At 41.1% G+C, this 15986-nt stretch overlaps 1 protein-coding gene across 5 annotated transcripts in view; it reads left to right on the top strand.

Annotated features, from left to right (window-relative positions):
- BEST3 (bestrophin 3) overlaps window positions 1-15986 on the top strand; it is a 47199-nt gene that overhangs the window by 19699 nt on the left and 11514 nt on the right. For all 5 annotated transcript variants that reach the window (XM_013997718.2, XM_003481658.4, XM_013997720.2 and 2 more), the window contains 5 exons: window positions 531-685; window positions 2371-2448; window positions 2543-2695; window positions 6253-6333; window positions 6587-6738. In XM_013997718.2, the coding sequence (XP_013853172.1) occupies window positions 531-685; window positions 2371-2448; window positions 2543-2695; window positions 6253-6333; window positions 6587-6738 (619 nt within the window). The remainder of the gene's footprint in view (window positions 1-530; window positions 686-2370; window positions 2449-2542; window positions 2696-6252; window positions 6334-6586; window positions 6739-15986) is intronic.

Below are 15986 nucleotides of genomic sequence, written 5' to 3'. Positions count from 1 at the left end.
TGCTGGATCCTTAACCCACTGAGCAAGGCCAGGGATGGAACCCACATCCTCATGGATACTAGTTGGGTTCTTAACTCTCTGAAACACAACAGGAGCTCCACCTTTTATTCATTTAATCCTAACAATTCAAAGTATTCTTATTCCCGATTTTAGATAAATTAACCAAAACCTGAAGGAGACCCTCCCCAGATGCTCTATTGGGGAAGAACATCTTAATTAATGTCGCCTTACTTCCTACTGGCTGCCCTGTTAGGGTTTTACACATGCATTGTCTCGTATACTAATATATATATAGTGTGTGTGGTGTGTGTGTGGTGTGTGTGTGTGTGTGTGTGGATATGTGCTTGCTCATACATATTCCTTATCTCTAGTACAAGAATGAACTACTTGAAACAGGAACCTTTATTTTCTATTTCCTGAATACCCCCACTATATGTACACGCACGTAGTAGACACTGAAATATTTACAGTAATGTATCAATACTAAAACAAGTCTGTATAACCTAGTTATTTTTTCTGCGCATGTAAAGGTTTTATGACAGCAGATGAAAGAAAATTATTTGACCACCTCAAATCTCCTCATCTGAAATACTGGGTTCCATTCATCTGGTTTGGAAATCTCGCAGCTAAAGCCCGGAAGGAAGGTAGAATCAGAGACAGTGTTGATCTGCAATCATTGATGACTGTAAGTACATAGTATAGCATCAGTAAAAGATGCTAATCAGAGACCAACAGGGACCTGCTTGCAGTAGGTTGGGCCTGGATGAGTTTGCTTTGATCAATGCTGGCTCCTAAGGAATCGGAAGAAAGTGAGCTAGTAACAGAACCCTCAAGTGCAGGAACGGAATGGTGCACAGGCTTAACTCAGGTTGATTGGGGGTGGTTGCTTAGAGGCTCTGTTTTAAACAGAATTAAGGCTTTGTAATAGGCTGCCAAGGGCTTGGAAGGACGTGGCGGCCAGGGGGCACATTTGCCATCACTAACCCCAGATCCTAGACTAAAATCCAGAGTAGAAATTAACCTCCCCAGTCAGTTCCCCCAAATTGGAATGTCCCAAGGATAGCTCAGCTTTCCAGATACTCCAGGAAACAAAACTACAGTTTTATTAAATGAAATATAACCCTGAATTCATCTGAGAAACAAATTTATGGAAGGGCTGGATAGATTTGTGCCATGACAGTCTCCTGCCTGGATTAGGCTAAAAGGAATAAATGATTTAAAAATAGCTCCCAAAGTAATGTCTACTCTTTTTTCCCAGTCTTAAATAATAACTTGTGTTCAATAGAGAAAAAAAATCAATAGGCTCCAGTCCTTCCTGCTTTAAACAGAGATAGATTTTCTGTCAATAGATGTATTCTAAAGTGCTGTTGTTGGGGGAAAGGTTTAGGATGTATTTAGTTCTTTTTTCTGTGATCTATAGTAAGCATGTTTTCAAAAGAAAGGAAAAAAATAATCTGCTTTCCACATAGTTTATCTAAATGGCTAGAAGTGACACACACTCTCTATTTAATTTTTTTAGGGCTGCACCTGCAGCATATGGAAGTTCCCAGACTAGTGGTTTAATCAGAGCTGGCTGCCTACACCACAGCCACAGCAACACCAGATCCAAGCCATGTCTGCAGCCCACATCACAGCTCACAGGAATGCCAGATCCCTAACCCACTGAGAGAGGTCCAGGATTGTACCTGCGTCCTCATGAATACTAGTTGGATTTGTTACCACTGAGCCACGATGGAAACTCCTGACTTATTTAAAATATTAAGCACCGTCTTCCCACCAGCACTCTGGGCCAATATATATATTGGAAATTATAGAATCAATTGAGTAGAGGATATTTCTAGACAGTCCTGATATATCTTAATATCATAAAAATGTCTAACTGTACCCATCCTTATTGCACATTCACATTGTTGAATAATGTTGATAGGTTGTTATTTTCAAAATTTTCCTTTTGTCAGCCATACAATGAGACACCAACATCAAATGCTTTCACTGAGATGTGGAATCTGAAAAAAGGACAGAATGAACTTCTTTGCAGAACAGATACTGACTCACAGACTTTGAAAAACTTCTGGTCTCCAAAGGAGACAGTTTGGGGGGTGGGAGGATGCGATGGGGTTGTGGGATGGAAATCCTATAAAACTGGATTGTGATGATCATTGTGCAACTATAAATGTAATAAATTCATTGAGTAAAAAAAATTTTTTTTTTCCTTTTGGCGTGGCCTTTGGAACCAATTACCAGCCTTTCAAAGTCACTCTCATCATTTTACAGCCATGTTCCTAAAAGCCATATTCTGAATCCCAGTAAATATTTATTACCCCACCCATCACTCCCATTCATTGTGTTTTTTATCTGTTTCTGGCTTAGGAAATGAACCGATTTCGCTCCTGGTGCAGCCTCTTATTTGGTTATGACTGGGTTGGGATTCCACTGGTTTACACCCAGGTATCAAATCTTTATTTCTTCTTGCCCCTTTGGCGTGCCGGCTGGCTGGGGGCCGTGGGCGCCATGCTCTCATGGGGGTTTCTCTCTGTTTCAGGTTGTCACGCTGGCTGTCTATACCTTCTTCTTCGCGTGCCTGATTGGACGCCAGTTTTTGGATCCCACCAAAGGCTACGCGGGGCATGACTTAGATCTTTACATTCCCATCTTTACTCTCCTACAATTCTTCTTCTATGCAGGATGGCTCAAGGTAGCCACTGGTCCCGGGGCCTGAGACCCGCTCTGCCATCTCCAACATGCTCACACTCTGCACACTGATCTGATCCCTTACTGAATTACTCGTTCATGAGTGACGCAAAGGTAGATTTAACATTTAATAGCTCAGAGATATTATTACTTTTCCACCGGGGCTCCAAGGGACAGGGATGTGGTGAGTATCATCCTGCAGCATCTGAAGCAGCTCATTTGTGCAAAGCCATTACAAGCACGCTCTTTTGTGGCCATCGATTGTTTTACGTCTTGATGCGCTCCCATGAGCATCACAGTAATGTAATTAAAGTCATAACTGTACCTGTATTGATACTTTATACCACAGCAAGCAACCAGAGTAAAGGAGAGTAAATAGGAAGCCTTGTATCTCAGATTTAAGCAATTATATTATATTATCTTGGTTCTGTTCAAGTCTGTAAATGGTTAGCTTCTATTCCCTGAAATCCTGCTAGCTATGCCATATTAAATGTGTTCCGTTTTTAAAACTAGAACTGGGACTCAAAAGAAGAATCAAAATCAGAAACACCAAGATTAATGATGACATTTGGTTTGCAAGGAAATTAAAAACATATTAGAGCAGTGAGAATAACTAGTCCAGTCATCATCGTAGAATTTTATTTATTCCCACCACCATCTCCCCTGGCCCACCCCTCCCTAGATGTATGTAAAAATATCAGAGGCAAAAAAAAAAAAAAAAAAAAAAATATCAGAGGCCTGATTCTTCCACCTTTTTTTTTGTTTGTTTGTTTGTTTGTTTTTTTGCCATTTCTAGGGCCGCTCCCGCAGCATATAGAGGTTCCCAGGCTACGGGTCCAATTGGAGCTGTAGCTGCTGGCCTATGCTAGAGCCACAGCAACGCGGGATCCGAGCTGAGTCTGCAACCTACACCACAGCTCACGGCAATGCCGGATCCCCAACCCACTGAGCAAGGCCAGGGATCAAACCCGAAACCTCATGGCTCCTAGTCGAATTCGCCAACCACTGTGCCACGACGGGAACTCCCCACCTCTTTTTTTTTTTATTTTTTTTTATTACTCAATGAATTTATTACATTTGTAGTTGTGCAATGACCATCACAATCCAATCTTCCACCTATTTGTATGCGACAATGGGTTGAAGAAAGAGGTCAAAGACAATGGGATCATTGAGCTACTTAAAATCTAACAGCAGCTGGAAGATAACATTAATAAAAGAGAACTTCAGATATTTGAGCTTCCAAATAGTCACATATTGACAGGCCCCATTGAGACCTTCCAGGTTATAGCAGCATTTCCCCTGCAGATGTCTTTACTCTCATTGCTTTGAATCTTAACCAGGAAAAATAAATATACTTACACTCCAAAGAGTAAAGGCATATCCTTTACAGACGGCAAAAACCTTTTTAGGGAGTTCTCTGATGGCCTAGCAGGTTGAGGCTCCTGCGTTCTCATTGCTGTGGCTCTGGTTGCTGCTGTATAGCGTAGGTTCAATCCCTGGCCCAGGAATTCCTACATACTGCCTATGTGGCAAAATAAGGAAAAAAATACACCCCCCCCCAAAAAAAGAGAGAGAGAGAACCTGAAATAAATGTTGCAACTCTCATTTAAAAAAAATTTTTTTTAACCAGATGACAGTGACTCAGTTACCTTTACCCATTTAAGACAAAGAGCAAGAGAGACTAATAGCCCTCATTTCCTACTAGAGAAAAAAAGTAGACTCTACTTTTACAAGCAGAAAATCACCCCACCTGGCCCAAACACTCAATCACTCTGGTCTTTTATTGTCCTTTCCCCTAAGTTTGCTGAGCTTCTTATTCCTCACTCTGTGTCCATGTGAGGTGATTGGCCAGTGTGAAAGGAACAGTTAGCAGCTCCTGCCTTCTGGAGTGGTCTCTAAAGTATGAGCATTCTTTTCCTTTATAACATACTTTTCGATGGCAAAATATGAAAAGACCATCTTAGGTCCATTAAGAGATAGGCAACTCTAAGAGAAGGGAGTTTTCCTACCCAATGGATTATATAATCCTCAGTTTCTAAACAGCTGTTTTGTCTTGACCATTCTAATATTTACAAATCTCTTCAAAGTGTAGAAAACTCATCTTAACCTTATGAACAGTGTATTAATTACTCAGGTATTTGCTGGAAATGGAGCCTCCCAGTGATTAAAAGATATTTTGGGGACACAGTCAATTCAGAAACATGGATAGCATTTTGATAGTTAAATGTAGACTCTATTATTATATGCAGGACTGATTTCATACAAATGGAATTGTGGATATATCAAAAATAATTTGCAGGACCTATTCAGTGGCCCATTTAATTTAAGGAAAATTCTAGCCCTTTAGGATTTACAGTAAAGGACTTTGGCATCGATTTTGTTGTGAGGCTGACTGATCTGGAGCACAGGCCCTCCCAAGGCTGTCCCTTAGAACAAGAGAGACGTACTCTCTCTAAGTCAGTGATTCTCAACACCATAAACCTCCTGGGATCGCTACTCAATACTAATGCCTGGGTTCAACCTCACACCCATTAAATCAGAATCTCCAGGGGAGGAACCCAGGCATCAATTTTCTTTAAAAGCTCTGCAGGTTATGTTCCGCCAAGGTAGAGAACAACTGCTCTAAGTGATTAGACCTAAATCCTAAAAGATATGTAGGTAGATTCTCTACCAAATAGTCTGAAAATCTAGGAATTAACTAAACAATGGTGCCTCTATGTTATACACTTGTAAGTTTTTCACATCTACGCCCAATGTAAAATCACACACACACACACACACACACCACATCCAGATTGTAAAAATCAATCTTTGATTGATAGATGAAATCAAGAAGGAGAAAACAGGTGAGTCATATTTGGCATATACTTCTCTGATCAGGAAGGCTAGTCAATTCAGGAACATGATAAGAGCATCTAATACTGACCAACTATTAGAAGGTATATGATAAGAAGCTACATAACTTCTGAGTAATTTATTAGATAGCAGTAAATCCTTTAACGTAAAACTAAGTAGACAAATTCCAGCTTTATGACTTCCTAGCTCTCTGACTCATTCATTTAACAGTTATAATTATGAAATTTCCCTGTATTATTTTCTTTAATTGTTAAGTCCTTTTGCTGTTTAATCTTCCCTGTTGTTTACATTTTACCTCATCACCTGGGCCTTCGTAAATTTTTTAAGAGAACAGGCTACATAACACTTGAAGTGCCTAGCACATTGGCAGTGCTCCTCTGATATCTGCTAGTTTGATTTGTACCTGAGAATCAGTCATTTGGCTCCTAAACAGTCTGTGGCTTCTCTGAGATGGGGCCTACATTGTCACCAGCTGAACAGACAGAGCCACTGGGGAGCAGACCCATGCAGGTACATGACCCATGATGGTCTGAGAGCCCAGTCTCACTGGCTGATAAATCTGTGTGTCTGCAGGACAACCCACCCCCTTCCAGACTTCCTATTATGAAAGATGACCAAAGAAAGCAGAGAATGAAGTAGGAATCCTCTTCAACCTCCATTCTTAGTTTTCACAAGTATCGTGATGGACTTATTCTTATTCTACAGGTAGCCGAGCAGCTTATCAACCCTTTTGGAGAAGATGATGATGATTTTGAAACTAACTGGTGCATTGACAGAAATCTGCAGGTTAGAGGAGCTTTTGTTTCATTTATAAACATTAATAATCTAAACAGACTCTGAAGGCTGGCCCCTGAACTTGAGAGCTTTGGCCACAAACGAAAGAGGCTTGGCTCTTCAGTATGTTGTCTGGAGGTCTTTTTGGAACTTCACATAGACTGTGTTCTATCCCACTCCAAACCCCATCCACCCACTGGAACTTATTCTTTTGCTTTATACAAGTCACATCTGAATCCTTCTAACACTAAAACCATGACTTTAGGTCTCTCTTTTGGCCGTGGATGAAATGCACATGAGCTTACCCAAGATGAAGAAGGACATTTACTGGGATGATTCTGCTGCTCGACCACCATATACACTGGCAGCAGCTGACTACTGCATACCCTCATTTCTGGGGTCAACAGTCCAAATGGGGTAAGTGCATTTTAAAAAATCATCAATATTTAGAAGGTCCCGTTGTGGCTCAGCAGTAACAAACCCAACTAGTGTCCATGAGGACATGGGTTTGATCCCTGGCCTTGCTCAGTGGGTTAAGGATTCAGTGTTGCTGCAAGCTCCGGTGTAGGTAGCAGACAAGGCTTAGATCCCACATTGCTCTTGCTGAGGCTGTGGTGTAGGCCAGCAGCTGCAGCTCTGACTCAACCCCTAGCCTGGGAATTTCCATATGCCATGGGTGTGGGAAAAAATTTAAAAATTAAAAAAATCATCAATTTTTGGGAAACAAGTAGTTCACTACTCTGATCTTTTTATGCTATGGTCTTGTAGTTACTTTCATGAGAACATATTATTAACATCATATAATGGTAGCCTTTTCAAATTTTCAGACATAACTAATAAGCCCAAGAGACTGAGAAAGTAAAGAGACTATAGTTTCTGGCTTAAATATAGTGTATATGTGTATGTGTTGGGATAATTTGCATTTTATCTTTCTTTTATACCACAGCAAATTTTCCAAGGGTTGTGAAACCATCCCTCTTTTTTTCTCTTCCAACTTGAAGATAAATTATTTACTTATATGGTTGTTTATTATTTAATCACGATTATCATAATTAATGCATTTTAACAAGTATTTATTGAACATATACCAAGTGAGCACTGTGTTAGGACTATTTTGAAACAAACAAGCCTTAAGGAATAAGATAAATTTTATCGAAAGCTTTCTCTAAGATTATAATTTTGATCAAACTAACTTGTTTAGTATACAGCCAGTCTCTCTTCAGCGATTTTAACATAACAATCTGTCCCCATGTACTGTGAGCTTTAAATAAATAGGCTGAGGCCTGCAGTAAATCATGCACGGTTTTTGAATAATTTTATTAAATCTGATAATGTATTTGATTTTGGAGAAATGTGTGAATGTGGGGGAAGTTTGAGTATATTTGCTGAAGGCAGATGTCACAGTTTCCAAGAAACTTAAAGAGAAGAGTGTAGACAAATTTAGAAAAGTAAAAAGAACCCCTCAAAAATATTGTAGAAAAAGGAAAAACTTTTGCAGAATATTTCATATAACTTTTGGCAAATCTATGGTTCATTGTTCCCTGAGGTCAGGTCTAAGTGGATTTGTGAAGTGAGTTTGTGTCCTGTAGTTGCCACCCATGACTCTTCTTTGTTCTCTCCCCCTGCCCCCGTTCACCCCTCCTTTTTCTCTACTGCTAAAAAACAAAAATCAACTAAGCAAATTTTAAAGATATTATGGCTTTACCAACAATTCATGAATTGAGCAGCATCCAGTCTAACAGTCAGTAAGGAGCTCCAAAGAGCTGCGCAAATGAAATGCTTTTATAGGCAGAAGGAAGCAGGAACAAGGAAGTCATACCAGGCAAAAAAGTGGGTTGCTTATTGCAAGGTCACTTTCCTAAAAGGGATGGCAGGGGTCCAGTAGGCCGATTACCTAACTGAGGCTGATCAGGAAATTCCTGATTGATTGGTTTAAGGTTCCATTTCTGGGAGAACTGAAACAATACTTAAGTCTCCATTTGGTAACATGGGGCTTGGTCTCCACTTGGGGCCTATTGGCTGGTTTTTAACACTACTGGGAGGATATCTAGCTTCCATTGCATGCCTACAATCCTTATTCTTAGTGGAATGTCTCCTAATCCTCCTAAATAATGGGTTGGGGAGCTCCTCCTCCAAAAGAAACTTTGAGGCTGAAATCCCTTCAAAACCCGAAGAAAAAGATGACTAAAAGCGGAATTTCAGGAGGCAAATAATGAGATGGATTAGGAGCCAGGAGACTTGCCTTGCCCTCAAAGCACAGCTTTGTCTACCTACTCCAGGATTGACTTGCTTATGCTTCTAGATACCTGCTCAACCTGGGCTTTCTGTACTTATCCAGACCAAGACACTCATCTGCAGTCACCTGAAACAGTAATTTCCTACTATTTGCCCTTCTCAGCGCTTTGTAATACTTTCTGCAGTGGCAGTTTTACAGGTATCTAGCAACCTTCCCAGTTCTGAAAATTAATCCAATACTTTTCTGTGAATTGCTTTTAGATCACTAAATAAGCTTTTACCTTCCCCTCCACCCCCATCATTGATTAATGCAAAATATTTGAAGATCTGACTTGTAAAAGAAAAGAGACCAGCACCATTGAGTGGGTCAAGGAATCATGGTGATGATCTTAGTAGACTGAAAGCCCCACTTGTGCCCCATTTCTAATGTCTATTGAATTGTTTTTGCGTGATGGTTAAAGTTATCATTTTTGGGGGCTTGAGATTTTTATCTTGATCGACAGATTCATCCTAATCATCATAATTTTACATTCCTGTGCAAGTGTCTATGTTCTATAGAAAGTATTAAAATACATATTTCTCCTATTTTGAAATATAGAAACATAATATTAGGAATTTACAAGACCTTGGAGAAAATATCTAACCCAAATGATTATTGAGAAGATTAAATAAGATTGTAGTGACTGTCAACATAAAAACACGCGAAATATAACTGCAGAGCATTATAATTATCAACTAGTACAGAAATCTTATTTGTGGGTGTCAAACTGAGGCACAGAAAGGTTAAATAAGTCTAAGCTATTTTTTCATATTAAACTAACTCTAGTTAAGATGCTCTGTTTACTAGCAGGATGGAACAGGCACAAGCAAAAGCCAGCGTCTACTAGGGGAGATTTTGAGATGTTTAACTGAACTGTGCTAGATCCAACTGGTCAAAGAAACGACTAGGCAAAAGCTCACTTGATCTTGACTTTCTGCACGAATGAGGACCCTTAAAACGGACTCTCACAACCCAGGAAAGGTCACTGAAGGAATTCAGGCTTTTGGAAGCCAGCATTCCAGGAATGCCGTCTTTGATCCCTTAGTGTCAGTTCTTTTCATGATTGTGCTATTAAGGCAAGGTGTTTCTATCTGACTGCCTATGACAGAAAACCAACTTAAACTAGCTTAAGCAAAAAGGAGTTTCTTGGATCATACCCAGAAAGTAGCCTATCCTTGAGTGTGGCTGGATCCAGAGGCTCAAGCATGTCAGTGCAGAACCTGCACTGCATTTCACTGTCCCTCAGTTCTACTCTTCTCTCCAAGGGCTCAGGTTTCAAGTAGGCTCCCCCCTCCCGATGGCAAAAAGGCAAGATGGCAGCCAGCTTTTCCAGGTGAACTGTTTATCCTCTGTGGAAAGCTACATCTCTTTTCCAACTCTTAAAACTAAAGTACTGGATTGATTATGATTGGCTGGGCTTGGTTAACAAGCCCATTCTTGAACCAGTAATTATCGACAGGAAGACATAATATTTTGATTAGTGAAGGTTGGTTCATGTGTCTGTATTTGGACTAAAGGGTGTGGTCAGCCCCAACCAACCATATAGAGTAGGTGATGTCTCAAGAAAAAATCAGAGTGCTATTACCAGGAGAAGGGTGAATGCTTTGCTGGGCTGGCAAAAATAAGAGATGTCCTCTAAAATCAGAAAAAAATGATTCCCTAAGCATTGACTTGGTCACTCACCAAATACAAGGTCAACACCAAGTAAACCATCTGACTGAGGCTCAGGGAAGAGGGAAAGCAAAAGTAAGGATTATTGTAGCACAGGTGGTTGACAATGACGGAGCCAAGGAGTTCTTTGCATTAGGATGTGAACTAGGTGTCAAACATGGTACGGATGCAAACATTTCGGTGTTTGCTCTTAGATGGGCACATGAAAATCCTTTCCTGGATGAGTAAGGTTTTTGTTTTCTTATTCTATTTAGGATATATGTTTCCAGCATATTTCATTCAGAAATCAAATTTCCCTCATCTTTTCATACGAATGTTTCGGGTTTATAATCACAATGCCCATGGCCCAGAAATTCCAAAATCAAGGCAGTGCCCTTCAATAACTGAGCAAAAATACCATCCAAGGGCAACCTGAGAAATTACTCCGCCTCACACATTCTTTTACATGCAGCACACTATGCATTTCCACATAAAAAGAAAACTCCTTGGAGACAATTCCTTTGTTCTCTAAATTCAGGAACATGTTCAAAACACTGCCGTCTTTTCAGGCACTTACCAAATATACATTACTGAAATAAAAGTACTTCCCTCCCCCTTTTTATCTCAAGTGCAAATTTAAATTATCATGTTTTCCCTTGTACGGTCACATATAGAACACCCTCGTTTATTTGGGCAAAATTTTCTTTTCGGGCCTAGTATATGGTAGGTTCTATGTCAGATGCTGGAGATAACAAAACAAACAAGCAGGAGTTCCCTCGTGGCTCAGCAGGTTAAGGATCCCGTGTTTTCACTGCTATGGCTCTGGTTATGACTGTAGCGTGGGTATGATCCCTGGCCTAGGAACTTCCTCATGCCACAGGTGCAGCAAAAAATAAATAAATAAAATTCTTATTAAAACACAAACAAGCAAGTAAAACACACCTTTTAAGCTCACAGACATAACTAGGAGACATGTTATAATACCCTGTGGTAAATGCAACAATAGAGAAATGCTGAGAGTCTTGCAGGAACGCAGTGGAGGTACCCTTCACAGGGTCGGAAGACTCAAAGAAGCCTCTTGTAGTTGGAAAATCTAACATGCATCTTTAAGAATGAATTTGGGGGAGTTCCCATCATGGCCCAGTGGTTAACGAATCCGACTAGGAACCATGAGGTTGCAGGTTTGATCCCTGGCCTTGCTCAGTGGGTTAAGAATCCAGCATTGCCATGAGCTGTGGTATAGGTTGCAGATGCGGCTTGGATCCCGTGTTGCTGTGGCTGTGGCGTAGGCCCCTAGCCTGGGAATCTCCATGTGCCATAGGAGCAGCCCTAGAAAAGACAAAAAAAAAAAAAAAATAGAATGAATTTGGGGAGTTCCCTGGTGGCTCAGTGGGGTTAAGGATCCAGTGTGGTCTCCGCTGTGGCATGGATTCAATCCCTGGCCCAGGAACTTCCATATGCTGCTGGTGCAGCAAAAAAAAAAAAAAAAGAATTTGGAGCTAGCACACAGATAGAATAGGGGGAGACACAGCTCAGATTCCACGTGGCTGTGGCTGTGGTATAGGCTGGCAGCTGCTGCTCCAGTTCGACCCCTAGCCCGGGAACTTTCATATGCCAAGGGTGCAGCTCTAAAAAGAAAGTAAAAAAAAAAACAAAAACAAAACAAAACCCAAACTTAGAATGCTCAAACTCAAGCCAACATTGTTGAAAATAAATTTCTTTTTTAAACAAACATGAAATAAGGTCCAGGCCTACCTAGCCTACCACAGCTAGTCTGAGGTGCAATGCTTGTCTTCACATTATACCATCATGAACTCACTCCAAAATTCTTATTATTTTTTAAATACTTGGGATTATCCATTAGCTCCAATTTTTAAGGCTCTGAGGAATGGAATATATGGGAAATAAAGACCTGAAGTCTCCTAACTCCCTTTAATCCTGTCTGGGAAATCAAAACAGCCAATAGTAAAGCAGCAATAACCCCTTAAAGGCATTGGAAAAATCCTAACAAAATAGCCATCCATAACAGCCCAAGTGTGTGAAGATCTGGAGAAGTGAGGCTACAGCTGCTTCTGAGATGGATCCCTCAAGTGAGTCATGAGGGGTGTCCACGTGGCACTGACCTCACTCTGTCCTGCTGACTTAAAAGCGTGCTCTCAGCCTGGGAACCTTAAACTGCTAACTGCAGTCCCATCCAAAGAACACTGTTTCTGCCATGATTCAAATATGCCGAAACTTCCTCACATCAGGAGTGATCTTAAGGAACGCGTCTGTGAAGTGAATTAAGGATCCACTTAACAAAGAGGAGAAACCGTGAAATTTTTGTAAGAGTTGAAGAATTTATTTAAGATTTATTTGGGGAGTTCCCATCATGGCACAGCGGAAATGAATCTGACTAGGAACCATGAGGTTGCGGGTTCAATCCCTGGCCTCACTCAGTGGGTTAAGGATCCAGCGTTACTGTGAACTGTGGTGTAGGTCACAGACGCAGCTCGGATCCTGCGTTGCTGTGGCTGTGGCGTAGGCTGGCAGCTATAGCTCTGACTAGGCCCCTAGCCTGGGAACCTTCATGTGCCGTGGGTGTGGCCTGAAAAAGCAAAAAACAAAAAAAAAATTTTTAATAATATTTATTTGGTTTTATGTAACTACAGTCACGTACCTGGAAATAATGACTTTTACGTATCTATTGTCATCCCCAAAGTCCTAAGAATATGTAGAAATAATACAACTACTTGTTTGCAATTATTACATATATGTACTTAATGTACATAGCACATCTAGGATACTGCAGTACAGTCAGAATATTCTTAGTGCTATTAGTTTGAATTAGCAAAATCAGTATTCAGGCGAGCAAATACTTTATTAAGGTGTGGTTAAACATACTTCTAAATGGATGTTGTATTCAGTAATCCCTTTTTAGCCAACAATATTCAAGTATTTTAACTTTAAAAGAAAAATGCACAGTCTGAGATATATATGCATGCTTGTGCCACAAACAACCAAAAATATCCCAAATTCTGAATCCCTAACTTCACCAAAGACATATTCTCAGAACATTGATTTTCATTTAATGGACCAGAAAGGAAGGAGAGATGGAAACTCCCAAGGGGATGAATGTGCATTAAGTTTATAATTTTAGAACCTGCTCAGGGATTCTTTCATAGCTGACACGGGGTCACCATTGGCGCTCAGTTTTCACCTCCTAGGTGGTATGAGGGGTACAGATGGCTTAATTTCCCATTCTAACAAAACTCCCATTGAATACAACAGTATGGAAAGGTGGGGACTTTAACTCTAGGCCACAGCTTCTTTTTGCAACAGCCGGTGGAGGCCCAGTGAGCATCCCGGAGTGGTAACGTGAGGCTAGATATGCCTGTTCTTTAAGCAGCTTTGCCATAATCCTCAGTCTAAACCAGCAGAGAGGCAGCAGAGAGACAACAGAGAGGCAGCGGCAGGGTGGCCAGCGTCTGAGCTCAGCAAGCTCCCATCATGCTCCACTGCTTGAAACTGTCCCCAGCAGGGGAGTGGGGAGGGGGCTGGGTGCATACAACCCTCTGTCAGCCGGATTTTCCTCACAACACTCAGCCGTACGCTCCCAGCTTAGCATGAGGGTTACTTACTCATCTTCTAAATCCTTAGTGACAGCTTTGACGGCGATTCTGCAGTGCACAAGGTTAAAAATAACACTGCCTCTAATGGGTTTGAAGCGTACATTTTGCTTTTCCCACGAATAAGGGCACACGCACCTCTGCCTGAGAGATTTTCAGGCAAATTAGTGGCTCGCTCCCAGCAGCCGCCTGACTGAATACACTAGCAATTAGAAAACAGTAAAGCTGACGTGACACGTAGGACTCACTGGATTAAATATAATATTGCTAAATTCCTCATTTCAGTTCTGCTAAAGTGACCTCTGATTACTTGGATTTAAATGGTCAAAATACCACTTTAAAAGCAGCCACAGAGAAAGACAGACAAGCATCATCTGGTTTTATCCTTCAATCTTTGAAAATCCATATTTACCTGATCACACTAAGGAAAAGGGGTTTGCTTTTGAAAAAATACACTAAATCTTTCAAGTCATCAGGGCCGTTTTGGTCTTTTCCATGTCAGATATACCCCAAGAAGTCTGAAAGCCCTCTGCTTAAGCCCTGTGCCCTGCCTCTTCTTTGTTATGGTAACAGGGGGTGACAAGTGCTCTTCTGCACCTGTGACCAACCCAAGCATCTTTTCAAGAGGCCTTAATTAAATCACGGCTGCTGGTGCCCTCTGATATTTGTCATTGGTCAGGGAGACTGTGGGGCTGATGGTTTTGTAGGTGCTCCATAACCATTTTGAAAATTGGCATTTTTTTTTTTTTTTAACACTCGAGGTTACAATAAGAACACATCTCAATCTGGACATTGATCTGACCTGTAGAAATAGTACATGGTCTCCCACCTTCCAACCTCAACTAGAACCAACGAGATTGCTGAGTTTAACGTAACTTATTCTTTCTCTGCCAGCAACCCTGCGCCTCCCTTTCAGAAATAGCCCAATACATGCCACAATGTTTCTCAATCTCACTTCTTCCGCATTGATGATTTATATTGTGCCGTAAAGGCTCCCTGCAGGATTTGACAATGTCCACAAATGGCACCAAACAACAGCATTGGGAGGCAAGGTCAAGGCGTCCCACCACCTGATTGGCTTTATCTTCTTTCTCTCAACCCAGCTTCCTCCCAGCCTTATATTTCCCCTCCATCTGCTCAATACTCTAGTTTCACCACTAAATGACTGAGGTAGTTATCCCTTTCAACATGTTAATGGTTAGATGGCAGCTTTGAGATGTAGTAACATTTTTTAAAGGACACTCTTTATTTTTTTCTTTTCTTTTTTTAGGGCTGCACCTGCAGCATATGGATGTTCCCGGGCTAGGGGTCAAATTCGAGCAGCAGCTGCCAGCCTACACCATAGCCACAGCAATACCAGATTTGAGCCTCAGCTTGTAGCAACACCAGTTCCTTAATCCAGTGAGCAAGGCCAGGGATGGAACATGTATCCTCATGGATTCTCTTTTTTTTTAATGATTTTTATTTTTTCCATTATAGTTGATTTACTGTGTCCCACCAATTCCTACTGTACAGCAAAGTGACCCAGTCATACATCCATACACATTCCTCGCCCCACACCATCCTCCGTCATGTTTCATCACAAGTGACTAGTCAGGTTCTTAACATGCTGAGCCATAGCGGAAACTCCTTAAAGGACAGCCTTGAAGGAGGAAAGGGAGTGACCTTCGGGCAGACACTATTTTTCCCTCCAACCATATGCAGTCGATGGTGGTTTGGAAACCATCTCTGAAGGGTTGCCAGTTATTGATAGAGTCCTTTTTATATCTTCTCCTCTTCAAAGCTTTTCTACATCTGTTATTCCTTTTGAACTTCTAAACACCCTTGTAAAGCCAGTAGAGTGGGTTTGTTGTCATTGATTTACCAAGCATGATGCTAGGTCACAGGGAGGTTAAGTGACTCACCAAAGGTCACACAGCTAGTTAGTGTCAGCCTGGACAGCAGCAGTCATCCTGGCTCTGCAAGCTCCTGAAATAAATCATTTTCCTCACCACAGAAGCACTTCTCAAATTCCATCTCCTGGACACTAATGGCTGTATGGCACTTTGCATGAATGTCCTCAGGTCTCTAATTACCTGCCTATCTCAGTCCAAGTGGACTCCAGAACACAAGACCCAGGTTTTTCATCTGAC

The sequence above is a fragment of the Sus scrofa genome, chromosome 5, assembly GCF_000003025.6.
Source record: "Sus scrofa isolate TJ Tabasco breed Duroc chromosome 5, Sscrofa11.1, whole genome shotgun sequence".
NCBI lineage: Eukaryota > Metazoa > Chordata > Mammalia > Artiodactyla > Suidae > Sus > Sus scrofa.
The sequence above is the reverse complement of the archived record's forward strand: the minus strand, read 5'-3'. Positions and strand labels throughout refer to the sequence as shown.